This window comes from Trichosurus vulpecula, chromosome 2, assembly GCF_011100635.1.
Source record: "Trichosurus vulpecula isolate mTriVul1 chromosome 2, mTriVul1.pri, whole genome shotgun sequence".
NCBI classification, from domain to species: domain Eukaryota; kingdom Metazoa; phylum Chordata; class Mammalia; order Diprotodontia; family Phalangeridae; genus Trichosurus; species Trichosurus vulpecula.
Window position 1 is genome coordinate 388,056,906 of NC_050574.1, and position 14,051 is coordinate 388,070,956.

General features: G+C 41.0%; 1 protein-coding gene across 3 annotated transcripts in view; it reads left to right on the plus strand.

Moving 5' to 3' along the window:
* The window catches only part of CRACDL (CRACD like), a 142,150-nt gene extending 135,415 nt beyond the window's left edge, over positions 1 to 6,735 (plus strand). For all 3 annotated transcript variants that reach the window (XM_036747950.1, XM_036747952.1, XM_036747953.1), the window contains exons 8-10: positions 3,418 to 3,611; positions 5,497 to 5,644; positions 5,966 to 6,735. In XM_036747950.1, coding sequence (XP_036603845.1) covers positions 3,418 to 3,611; positions 5,497 to 5,644; positions 5,966 to 6,108 — 485 coding nt within the window. In that variant the 3' untranslated portion in view covers positions 6,109 to 6,735. The remainder of the gene's footprint in view (positions 1 to 3,417; positions 3,612 to 5,496; positions 5,645 to 5,965) is intronic.
* Positions 6,736 to 14,051: the final 7,316 nt, after the last annotated feature.

The following is a 14,051-nucleotide window of genomic DNA, read 5'->3' on the forward strand; positions in this document are numbered from 1 at the left end:
CTATACCAACTTCTTCCTACAAATCCCACAGCTGAGTAGGAAACCTGGGTCTTATAACCCCCAAATCCAGTACTTTTCCCCTTCTACTTTTCTATCCCTAGAGGAGGACATGATCCAAGGAAAAACTATCTGAGCTAAACCTAGAAAAATATTACAACATGAATGGTTGATCCCTGGTTCTCTCAGACTCCTGTTTCTGCTCCCTTCTCCTCTCTTTCACCCACCACACTCCTAATGCTCTTCCCTCCTTTCCTCTGCTCTCAGGAGAGATTCTTATAAACTTATTCATGTTGATGAGAGGCAGTATTGCCTTTATGTCAAGAAGATCTGAGTTCAAATCCCATTTCTGACATATGCTGTGCCACCATATACAAGTAAATCACTGAACTTTTTTCTTTTTTTTCTTTTTGACAGGGCAATTGGGGTTAAGTGACTTGCCCAAGGTCACACAGCTAGGAAATGTGTCAAGTGTCTGAAGCCGGATTTTAACTCTGGTTCTCCTGACTCCAGGGCCAGTGCTCTACTCACTGCACCACCTAGCTGCCCCTATAACTGAACTTTTCAATGCCTTACGTGTTGAACTCCTAGACACTACAAGTTGTAGGGCAGCTACCAATTTGCACCTTTTCCTCATTTTCTGTCCCCTGTACTATAGATGTCACAGATGGAAGAAACCTTAAAGGTCATTTACTGTAACCCCTTTGTTTTACAGATGAGGAGACAGATCCAAAAAGCTTAAATAAATGATAGGATTGCAGATTTGGAACTGGAAGGGACCTCTTAAAGGTCATGTAGTCCAACTCCTTCATTTTACAAATGACAAAACCAAGGCCCGAGGAGTTTAAATTGCTTGCCTTAGGTTTCATAGGTAGTAAGTGCCACAAATAGAATTTGAACCCAGTTCCTCATCTGTAAAATCAACTGGAGGAGGAAATGACAAATCACTCCAGTATCTTTGCCAAGAAAACCCCAAACGGGGTCATAAAGAGTTGGACACAATTGAAACAACTGAACAACCACAACAAGAGCTCTTAACCTACGGTTCATGAATCTGTTTTGGCAGTGGATAGGGTACTAGGCCTGAAATCAGAAAGACTCATCTGCCTGAGTTCAAATCTGGCCTCAGACACTTAATAGCTATATGACCTTGGGCAAGTCCCTTAATCTTGTTTGCCTCAGCGTTCTCATCTGTAAAATGAGCTGGAGAAGGAAATGGCAAACCACTCCAGTATCTTTGCCAAGAAAACCCCAAGTAGGGTCATGAAGAGTTGTACACGACTGAAATGACCAAACAACAACAGCTATGTGTCAGGTACTGTGCTAAGTACTTTACAATATTATATCCAAAATCTATCCAAAGATCTTCTTTCACTAGGATACCTATATGTCTCTATATGTTGTTGTTATCAACTCATTTTTTCAATTGTGTTCAACTCTTTGTGACCACATTTTGGGGTTTCCTTGGCAAAGATACTGGCATGGTTTTCTTCTTTTCTTACTTCCTGAAACCAATGCCTCTTCTCCTATGGTTTCTGTGTTGCCTTCTCTATGGAATAATCAAAATGTGAATGTTGTAAAGAAGGAATAACACAAGCTGTCAAGTACTACCTTCATCCTGACCTTCATCACCTGTCTCCTAGATTATTTCAAAGGCTTAATTGATCTCCCTGCCTCAAGTCTTTCCCCATTCTGATTCATCCTCCGTGGTGCTGCCGAAGTGATTTTTCTTAAATCCTGATTGGACAGGTCAGCTAGGTGAACAGTGGTTAGAGCACTAGGCCTGGAATCAGCAAGATATGAGTTCAAATCTGGCCTCAGACATTTACTAGCTGTGTGACCTGGGCAGGTCGCTTAACCTCTGTCTCAGTTTCCTCATCTGTGAAATGAGCTGGAGAAGGAAATGGCAAACCTCTCCACTATCTCTGGCAAGGAAACCCCAAATGGGGTCACAAAGGAAAACCACTGAACAATAACATGTTGAAGCAAATGTATGGTCCACAAAGCCATATTTCAAGTCACAGGTTATTTTTTCAAGCTATTATTTCCTTGCTACTTAGTTAAGGAAACTAGATATGTAAACATTGTCATTAAGAAACACTTTTCTTAAAAGGTATGCCTGCCTATTAATTTTAGAAGGGAAAGGTAGTAGGTACTTAAAATACTTATTTAATGAATGAATGGTCTGTTAAATGCTAAAAAGCAAACCAGGAACCAAGTGGTATGTTCTGAGCAAAAAAATGTTGAGTGTGCAATAAAGATTTACCATCTCCAGAGAAACAGTATGGCATAGTCAGCAGGGGTAGGGAACCTATGGCCTTCCAAGTCCTCAGGTGAGGCCTTTTGACTGAGTCAAAGTTTTACAGAACAAATCCTTTTATTAAGGGGACTTGGTCTGTGAAATTTGGATTCAGTCAGAGGGCTGCACTTGAGGACCTAGAAGGCCATATGTGACCTCAATAATGCAGGTTCCCCACCCCTGGTGTAGTGGATCAAAAGGCACTTTGAAGTCAAGAAGATCTAGGTTCAGAATCTGCCTCTGAGATTTACTGTGTGACCATGGACAAGTCACTAAACTCTCAAACCCTAGACAATCCTCTAAGACTGTAAATTACTGAGAGGTTGACAGTCTGTGTCAGTAGAGGAAGTTTACAAACCATGGCATGATGGAAAGAATCAGGAGACCTAAGTTCAAATCCAGTCCCAGAAATTTGCTAGCTGTGTGACCCTGAGAAAGTCACATGATCATTATGCCTCAGTTTCCTCAACTGTAAAATGAAGACAATAGTGCTTACTTCCAAGGGTTGTCATGAGGCTCAAATGACATAATATATTTGTAAAGAAAATGTTTGTTTCCTCCTTCCTTCCCTCCCTCCTGCCTTTTTGTCCTTTCTTTTTTTCCTTCCTCTCTCCCTCCCTTCCTAACAAAATCACAGATCCAAGCCAAGAAAAAAATACCCTCCCCAAAAAAGCCAGACAGATTTAAATTTTTGTGCTGATCATAGAGGTAATCATCTTCTCTCTCTCTCTCTCTCTCTCTCTCTCTCTCTCTCTCTCTCCTCTGTCTCTCTCTCTCCTACCTCTCTCCCCTCTGCTCTCTCTCTCTCTCCCCTCTGCTCTCTCTGTCTCTGTCTCTCTGTCTCTCTCCCCTTCCCCCCCCCCCATTTCTGGCCATTCCAAATAGGCTAGCTTGATATCTTCATTGTACTTTATGTCTTTGATACCTTTGCATCTTACAATAAAACTAAAAGCTACCTAAAATAAATTCATAAGGGTCTCACTCCAAAGTCTCTCAAATCTTCCCAAAGCAATATGTATAATGATATAGAGGGTATAGATGGAACAATGCAGCTCACTACAAAAAGTCACATCGAAAAGGGTAGAGGACTTTATCAAATAACCTTATGAATCTGCCCACAGAGAAAAATATGCCACCCCCAGCATCAGCCACTGGTGTCTCAGAGGGCCATTCACTGCCACCCTGGATTACTCTAGCCAGGCAGAGGCGTCGGGGGTCCCGGGAACAACAGCAGCCGAGCAAGGAGGAAAAGCCTGCAACACCAGCCACAAAGTCAGACACAGAAAAGCCAAGTGAAGACCTGGACAGAAAAGAGGTGCTTATAGCTATAACTGTTATCCTTTTCTTTCAGTACTATAGAAAAGCAATGTATACACCAGCAGCACCGTAGTAAAGGCATATAAGGTGTGATCACTTCTGGTGCCTGAAATGACAGGTGTCCCGTGACTCTGTGGGCACTCAAAGCATAATGTGGTAACTGAGTTACCAAATTATAGCACCCATTATGATTAAAAAAAAAAACCTCAACTCCCTGGTTCTGTGGGAGATGGACACGGAAACTAATTTGGCCACCAAGTTACTGAATTGTAGCAACCATATTGATTAAAAAAAAATAACACAAAACCAAAACCAACTCAGTGCCTGTGTGGTAAAGTGTTCACTGAATGCATGATTTGCATTCATTTGGGGGGAAAACCCACAAACCTGCCCCCTTTCTCTCAATGAGTCAGAGATCTGAGAGTGATTCACTTAGGCAAAGAGGAGTCAAATCTCTCACTGCCTCCCTGTTGCCTAGGCAACGACGCTTGGCATCTGGAGAAATGAAACAAGGTTAAAAATAACTTCTCAGTTTGACGCCTGGTGACAATGTCAACAGCTCCATTCTGGCTCCTTGCACGGTGATAAATGAGACCCGAATGCTCCTGGTGGCACGGGCTTCATGCTGGGGCCTCCGCTGAGAAGAGCTTCTGATTGGCTGCTGATTATTCCTCACACTCGGCTCCTGGGTTGGGAATTAGAGGTTCATCTTTGCATTCCGGAATGGAAGCTGTTCTTTCCAACCCAAGCAGCTGGGTTGGTAAGGGCAGATTTTCCCCTAATAGTCTCAAATTCATTTCTGGGCTGACATGTTAAGATAAGAAGCATTTGAAATTGTGTATTAATGATGAGGTTGACAGATTGAGGAGGACCTAGTTTTATATTTCCACTTAAAATCTCAGATTGAGAAGTTGCATGTAAACCAGGGGCACAGTTATAAGGGTGTTTCAAAAATAAACATGTAGACTATATAGACATACATCTGTGATTTCTTAGCCTACTTTTGTAATACCTGGGGTTGTAGCCAGTAGTCCATTCAGTAGAGTGTGGTAGAAGAAGTACAGGATTTGAGATCAGAATCTCCTAGATTCTGTTCCTTATCATCTGTGTTACCTTAGACAAATCACTTACCTTCTTGGGGCTTTAGTTTCCCATCTTTAAAATGAGAGAGATTGATTACATGACCTCTAAAATCCCTTCCTGCTTTAAATCTATGATACTAAGTATCATGTATTTCTTCCAATAATTCTGACTTTAAAATGAAGTATCTGCCACCCGAGTAGGGCATGATGTGGCAAAAAGTCAATGAATAATGATAGAATGTCATGAAAAAGGTGTAAGACATTAACCTAGGCATTAAGTTCTGAAGGTCAGTGAAATGGAAGAAAAGTCAGAACAAACAAGACTTTGTCACCCCTCACTGGCTGTGTGACCTTGGGAAAGTCACTTCACCTCTAAAATGAAGGGATTGAATTAGGTAAGTGATCTCTAAGGTCTGAAGAGCTGACTTTAAAGTACCAGCTATCTAAGGAAAGCTATAGATGGCTTATTTTATTCTGAGGAGAGGAACAGCATGTTTCCTACAATGATCCTGTCAGATTTGCTTCGGTGGTATGGGGGAGGGTGGAAAAGAGGAAGAGACAGACAGGAGAATTATTTAACCTCTCTGTGCCTAAGGCAGAGCCCTGAAATTTATCTCTGAAGAAATAGACAGGTTGCCATTCATGTAAAGTAGAAAGGGTTCCTAAAAATAGGAGTCCTCCACGAAGAGGAAATCACAGGGTCCTTGTATATTGGGCCATATTTGCGTGTATGTTTAGTTGCCCCATCTCTGGATCACAAGTGACATTATTAATATTCGCCCTTTTTAAATCTCTCCATAGGAGCGCATTAAGCAACAAGCTGACTTTGTCCGTAGCAAATCTTTCCTGGTGCAGCCAACTAAAACTGCTGAAGAACAGAAGCCAAGAGCAAAGCTGAACCTCAAAGAAGGACTTCATCGAGGCATTTCACTTTCCCATCAGAACCTGGGTATGAAAAATCTCTCTAACATTATGAGAAAGGGCTGTGGTCTAGTTCTGGCAATTTTATTTCAAGCAGTTCTGTCATCTTAGCACACTGATGTGCATTCAGGCATTCACACATGCTTCCCCCTCCCCCACCCCCAAACAAAATAAATTGTTTATGTGATCCTGTTTGATGCTCTTCACAATTATTGCTCGATAAAAATAAAATTTCTCGGAAGGAATACGTGTCCTATCAAGGACCTCACTGGCCATTGTTAAAGTAATAGAAGTGGTTTGCAGTGGATTGGCAAGCTCCCCATTCAAGTATTTTTTTTTTCTTTCCCAGCAGCTCAATCTCAGGTGATGACTGAGAAAGAACTGAACCAGCTAAAGAGGGCCAGTTATTCCAGCGCAGATCAGCCATCCTGGATGGAACTTGCCAAAAAGAAGTCTCAAGCCTGGAGTGACATGCCCCAGATTATAAAATAGGGTGACTCATAGCTGATTTTAAAAAAAAAAATCACCTCTTTGACAAGTTAATAACCCACTTAATGAAACTGCTAGTTAGCCATGGCACAGGATCTGTGAAACTTGAGAGTGATTTTATCATCAAGTTAGGAGTGGGGGAAATGTGCAGTAAAAGGATGGTCAATGAAACGACTCTATTCTTGGGCCAGAGTTTACCAAAAACTTTGAAGTGATAAATGCTTGGAATAGGACACCTGGGAAGTCATCCAGATTCCATTTCTTATGGGCCAGTAGGAACAAATGTGGATTTTTTTCCCCTTAAATTCCTTTTGTAATATAGATGCTGCTGCTTGAGGGGAGGGCAGGCTGTCTCAAGTGAAATGTGGGCTAGGAAATTAGACTTCTTTGCAAGGCTAGAATAGAAATAGTTTCATGAATATCATGAATATGTCCTTCCATCTGAGAACAAGCCATTGCCTTTGGATACCCCCTGATCCATGGGTCATATTTTCTCTATTCATGTTTATGACCAAGACTGACATTGACTTTGGAACCAAGAGTGTTCTTTTCAAAAGCAAAGGATGTGAACTAATTTATTTTCATGAAGATAAATCCATATGGAGATTAAAGGGGGAGAGGGAGAGTGAGAGAGAGACAGAAAGACAGAGAGAGAGAGACAGAGAGAGAGAGAGAGAGAGAGAGAAAGACAGAGAGAGAGAGAGAGAGAGAAAGCGAGTGAGCCACCCAGATAATGTCATCTATTCAGAAAAAAGAATTTTTAAAGATGTTTTTCACCTGACATCAGTGTCCTTAGCTACTGCAGGACTAAAAAGCAGTCTGTTTAATAAACGAATAAAAACATAGCCTCTGTTAAATGGTAAATGTTCTGGTTTTCAGTAATGGCTGGGATAACTATAAATACAGGTCAATTTAATCTACAAAACAGATCCTGATTTTTTTTTTTGGAGGGGCAGGGACAATCAGAAAAGTAACCTAATCAGTTTAGGTTGACATATTGAAAAGAGATGCTTTTTCTAAGACAGCGATAGCGAGAGCGCGCGAGAGTGCGCTCCTCTAATTCATCATTATACGTAAACATTCCCATCAAAACCCAGGTCATAAATACAATGCCCAGGATGAGCTATAGCTATTGCTACTTCATTTGGTTAATAGAATACATCATGAGCCAAAGAAAGAGAGGACAAATAGCATTAGTCTCAGAATTGTGTCTATGTATTATGATCTAAATGCATATATGTCAGTTTTTCAAGGAACATTTCCAAAGCCTTTCCTTTGAACAGGAAGATCTTCATGGGGATATGTGTATATAGCCAGCCAGGGACACCCTGCCATTGGGATCAGAACAATCTCTTCATGTATTACAGTTTGAATTTATTTGTGCCCTAAGGCTGACTACATTTATTGTATTTGAATCCTCATGAATAATTCTTTTTTCTCCCCCAGCCCCTGAGATTACAAAGTAAAATTAAGCAGGTCTGCCTTAAATAAGCTCAAAATAAGAAATACCTGATATTGTAATGAGGTGTGACTCTTTTGGGAATGCTTCACAAATGATTATGCAAAGCCCTAAGATACACACTTTTTTTTTTTTGAGCTGAGAAAACCATTGTCCATTAACACTTGCATCCAGGATTCCTCCTATCAGCAGAACATCAAGTTATTGGCAATGTAAAAGGTAGAACATGCCTTATTCTGCGGTTGCTAATAATCTCTGGGTATCAGTACTGAACTTCATTCTCCCTGTTGTCTAAATCCTTTCCTGAGCCTGAATTGGGAGGTTAGGGAAGGTGCATTAACCCTTCAGGCTACTGGAAGAATTAAATGCTGGTACCTTTTCATTTTAGTTAATATACCAGGCTAAGTTTGGGCAAGAGTCACTGTGGCGTGGTGGCCCCTGCTATTGTAGCAGTATGTCAGTGGTTGCAAGGTATATAGTGAGATGACAGTGTTACATAATGGATAGAGGCCAGAATGTGGAGACAGAGCTCCTGGGTTCAAATCATGGCTCTGTTTCTTTTACTACCTGTAAGATCTTAGAAAAATCATTTAACCAGGGCATCTCTGTGTCTGTTTCATTATCTATAAATAAGTGAGTTAAATTAGAGGTTCACTAAAGTCCCTTCCAGCTTCAAAAGCCCTTCTGCCTACTTGTGAGAAGCCTAGGATCTTGCCTAGTATTTGGAGAGAGTAGTAGAAGATCTAAGGTAGTAGCAGCCACCTGAGTGTGACACTTATGAATGACACAAAAGTTATGTTCCTCCAACTGGAAGATGACAGGTAGTACATTAAATGACAGAGCTGAGTCTTAACAGAGTCTTAACAGGCTGGAACAGTTAGTAAACCAAAGATCGCTCATAAGATAAAATTTAACAGGGACGAAGATAAAGTCCAATACTTGGGTTGAAGAAATCAGTTGTATAAGTTCAGTGTGAGGGGGGATATGGCTAGGAAGCAGCAGTTTATGTGAAAAGAAAGAAAAAAGTCCTGGGAATTTAGTGAACTAAATCCTGAATATGAAGTCACAGAGTGGCCGAAATGCCTATTTTATAACATGACTGCCTCAGTGCACTACTGTGGTCCCCAGCCATTGGCCAGGATGATACCCTACTGACCACGAGCATATGTGAGTAACTTGGAGAAATTAGTTGCTTAATAATGTTTGCTTTGGCCAGTTTTGCCTGCATCGGGACTTCTTAGAAACATTCAGTAGTGTGTAGAGAGCTGATGTCAGACTTCTGAGCACCTGGAGTATTGCATGTGGTTTTGATGATCCTGCCCACTCTCACTTGAAATGCTCACCCCTGTGTAGAGGACCCATTGATTCAAAGACCTAACGTCGTGGACTTGGGCTGCAGTTGCTAAGGTCACATCACATCTGAATCACTGCTAAGTGGTTTTACCTTCTCATGCATGCCTTAGTCAAGTGTGAATGCTGTACATGGTTTTTCTTTAGCTTGGTTTGTATATTATTATTGTTGTTTTGTATTAGGAGGTGACACTATATGTGGTATTATTTTGTGGCAGTCCAGATCTCTCTCAAAATACCAATGCAGTCTGCATGACATCAAGTAAGTGTCTAGCATCTCCTTTAATTTACATCTGCAGCTCTTGCCAGCATGGCCCGTGGCTCCCCATCTTAACTGCACCAAGCAGTCACAGTATCTCACCTCATTGAAGAACTTTTTCCAAGGGATTCTATTAATGAAAATGGAAATTGGAATAACTATTCAACTGTTCTTTCCCTCTCTCCCCACCCCCTTTTACTAGCACTTGAATATCGGAAAAAGCAGCTGGCATTGGATCCAGGCTCCGGCCTGTACTTCTCCTTAGCCATAATTTTGCTGGATAGTGACCCTGAGGGCTTTCACTTTCCTCATCTGTCTCATATTGGTGACCTACTTCATGAGAGGAGCTGAGTAATCAGGATGATTGTAAAGTACTTCATAAGTGCTTTATGCTTTCAGAAAGAGGAGGTCTCATTGATGTGGATGTTCAGGGAGCTCTCAGCTGAGGCCAGATTTTAAAGGGTCATGTTCAAAGGATGGTACAGAGGGCACGTAGCCAAGGATGAATATGAAAGCATCATAGGCTTGCCTGCAGAAATAGTGTCCAGAAAACTAAAGCCCATTTGTGAACTGTGGCTATCCAAAAATGCTATAGGCTAACAAAAAGGGCTTTGAAAAAATGTGTAAGTTGGAGACAGGGGAAAAAAGAAACGAGAAAGATAGGCCAGTGATCTAAGGTAAAGAGGAAGATTGAAACAGATAAAGAAAAAAAAATTAAACTTCTGCTTCTTTCTTTATAAAGAAGTTGTTGTTTAGTCATTTCTGACTCTTTGTAACGCCATTTAGGGTTTTCTTGACAAGGATACTGAAGTGGTTTGCCATTTCCTCCTCTAGCTCAGTTTCCAGATAAAGAAACATAGGCAAACAGGGTTAAGTGACTCACCCAGGGTCACACAGCTAGTGAGTGTCTGAGGCCAGATTTAAACTCAGAAAGATGGCCCTGACTCTAGGCTCAGCATTCTATCAATTGCACCACCATCCTGCCCTCCATAAGGAAGAATGATTCTCAAACTAGAGAATGGGAGGGGGAAAAAAAGTTAAGAGGGAATTGAAAATCCAGATAAATGAAGAGATAGTAAGAGAATTTTGAATTGTATCAGTTTGAGCCATCAATCCCAAACCAATCACATTCCAAGTTTGAATGTGCGATGGCTATGCTATGTAGACTAAAGCATCAAAAGAGCAAAGGATGGAGAATATTGAACTGTAGGTAATTTCATTCAATGTCTGTTCATGGCGATAGCTAGCATTTATATAGCACTTGGAGGTTTGCAAAATGTCCTGCAGATGTTTGGTCCTCACAACTCTCCCACAAGTTAGATGCTATTATTATCCCCACTTTACAGGTGAGGAAACTGAGGCTGAGATAGGTCGAATGACTTGCCCAGGGTCACTCCTCTAGTAAGTGTCTGAGGTTAGATTTGAACTCAGGTTTTCCTGACTCCAGATCTAGCACTATTCATTGTGCCACCTAGAAAGGAAAGCAGTAAACACCAAGAGCCAGTGGGTTTTTCAGTAACAATTTATGTCTAGCCTCATTTCATTCTCAATTAAGCAACAAGCATTTCATTAAGGAGCAGCTGTGTTCAAGGAACTGTGCTGGTGATACAAGGGCAAAAATGAAAGCCTCTCTGCCCTCAAGGAGTTTACATTCTTGAGTGTGTTAATGGATAGGTAGAACAGGGAACAGGCAACTAGGTGACTCAGTGGATAGAGGATAGCCCTGGAGTCAGGAAGACCTGAGTTCCAAACCAGTCAGAAGCACTAGCTGTGTGACCATGAGCAAGTCACTTAACTCTGTTTGCCTCAGTTTCCTCATCTGTAAAATGGAGATAATAATAGCATCTAACTTGTGGGATCGTTGTGGATATGGCAAACCACTAGACCATCTCTGCCAAGAAAACCCTAAATGGGGTCAGGAAGAGTTGGACACCACTAAAACAACTGAACAACAATAAAAGAACAAGGACAGCATGGATGCGGTGTGGACTTAAGCAAATCATTCTAAAATGAGCTTGGAAAATGCTTTCTGAACTAGTTGAACAACATGATTCGAAGAGCTTTATAATTAGCACATTGCTCAGGAATAGGGTTGTCAGTGGAGACCTTGTGGAGACTGGTAGAGTGGGATCTGGTGAGTTCAACAATTTTTTTTCTGTGGTGTGACCTAGATAAAGTCCTTTTTGTGATAGCACATGTTTCAGCTTTGCTGATTAAAGCTAGAAGGGCTTGCTAATATGTCCAATGGCATGATTATCATCCAAAGAGATCTTGAAAGAACACTAAACTTGAAAGAAATAGTAGGCTGAAGCTAATAAAATGAAATTGAAGAAAAATAGATTTCATTTTCTTTACCTGGATGTAAAAAAAAAAAGAATAGTACAAAAGTTTAGAAGAGTTGGTGTGGCATAATTGATAGCTAATCGGAACCAAAGTCAGCAAGATGTGGGTTCAAGTCCTGCTTCTCACACATACTGGCAGCCTGACCCTGGGGAAGCCCCCTAATCTCTTACTGTCCCAGGCAGATACTATCCTTAGACATTTTTTTTATTTCTTGAGACAAAAAGGTAGTAATCTGCATGAGTAGAGGGAGTTTTCTCACTGGGGACTTCCCTGTTGCAACAAAATCAAAGGTCAATTTTTTTTTAAATGTAACTGGAAAGCAGTTCACACGAAATACGCCAACGGGCCATAAGTTCAATATGAGTCATCACAGTATGACGTGATGTCCCAAAAAGTATCCTGTCCAGTGAGGCAGATGGTAACCTCTCTAGAGTCTGCCTTTTGGGGATGATGTCTGCCCTGGTCGGTTCTAGGTATCACATTTTTGGAGGGAAATTCACAAACTGGAATCCCTCATCCAATGGAGACCAATCAGAATAACAATGAGATTTAACATCATGAACTAGATGAAGCAACTGGAAGAACTGGAGATGTCTAGCCTGAGAAAAGAAGATGTGACACAGGAAATTGGGGGAAGGAAGAGAGCTGCCTTCAAATATATAAAAGGGCTTTCATGTTAAAAAGTTCCAGTGTATTTTTAGACTAACTCTCCTTGAGCAGAACTAGGAGCAATGTGGGTCAAAGGTGTTGAAAGGGAAATGTTGACTTAATGTAAGGAAACATTTGCTAGCAATGAGACTTCTTCAGAAGTGGAATGGACTGCTTGGATTTGGCCTTTCTAAGCTTTGGCTTTTGCAATTTGGGGGATTGTTTAAAAAAATTCCCAAATTGCTGATTCCCTGAGCATTTCTACTTTTCCTCTTTGGTTTCAAATAGCTTGTTTACCTCCCGGGTAATTACTTGGTATCTTGTTCTGGTGATATTGCATGATTTAAATCCATGGGGGTCAGCAGACTTGTAGCCATGAAGACTTCTACCAGCATTGATGCAGTCTTCTTTTATTGGTTGCTTTGAGAATTCTTCAGGACTGGGCACATTCTGTGCATAAGTCTTCAAACAGAGCTTTAAAAGAAAAAAAAAAGCAGTCTTTCCAGTTAAATCATAACCCCCTTACACTCCCACCCTTTGCCTATTTGCTGTGGTCCTACCTTGGTATTTTTTTCCTCCCAGGCTTTTATTGTACAGAAGGACTAAGATCTATTATTCAGAGAGATAGCTAGGGAGGAATGAATAGAGAGAATTATCGCCATAGCCTGCTGGTGGGTCTGCCTGCTACAAGTCTCTCCCTGATCCAATCCATCTTCCATTCAGCCACTAACGTGATTTTTCTAAAATGCAGGTCTAATCATGTCACGTCGTTTACTCAATAATTTCCAGTGGCTCTCTATTGCCTCCACAAGAAAATACAGAATTCTCTGTTTGGCATTCAAAGCCCTTCATAATCTAGCCCCCTTCTACTTTTCTAATCTTTTTACACCTCACTTCCAAATATGTGCTCTTTGATCCTGTGACACTGATCTCCTGGCTGTTCCACAAACGATACTCTATCTCTCTACCCTGGGCATTTTCTCTGGCTGTCCCCCATCCCTGGAACACTCTCCCTCCTCTGATTTGACTACTGAGCATCCTGGCTTCCTTTAGGTCCCATATAACATTCCCACTTCTCCTACAGGAAGCCTTAATTCCTATAGGAATTAACCCCTCTTAATTCCTCTTAACCCCTCTTAATTCCAGTGCTTTCCCTCTTTTAATTATTTTTAAATTATTTCCTGTTTATCCTGTCTATAGCTTTCTTCACATATATTCCACTGCATGTTGTCACTCCCATTAAACTATAAGGTCCTTGAGGGCAGGGACTGTTTTTTGCCTCTTTTTGTGTCCTCTGCGCTTAGCACAGTGCCTGGCACATAGTAGGCGCTTAATAAATGTTTATTGATTGATTGATATTCACCTAGGACATAAGTCAAATGGCACGTTGTGTACAGACTTGTTTAAAGTCGCAGCAACTTTCTGGTACCTGGAATGTTGTATTTCTATTACTAAAGAAGATAATAGATTTAGAGTTTGAAGGTTTAAAAGTCATCTAGTTCAAGTCTTCTACCTTATAGTAGAGGAAATTGAGCCATTTATTGCTTAATGTTTAAGCACCTGCAATGGTTCAAACCCATGATTTTGCTGGTATAGGGGAAGGTTCCTCTTTCAATGAAAAATTGTCTTGGACACTGAGATACTAAGTGACTTGCCAGGGTCACACAGCCAGTATGTGTTCAAGGCAGGATTTGAAATTAGGTCTTCTTGAATTTGAGACCAACTCTCTTTACTACACCAAAATGCCTTTCAACCAGAAAGGACTAAAACAAAATTCAGACCTCAGAGTTGATGAGGTGATTCTGTCCTCCCTAACGTGTAGCCAGGAACACAGTACGCTCCATAGCTTTTACAAAATCTTTCAGCTTAAAAACTTCAAAAATGGCT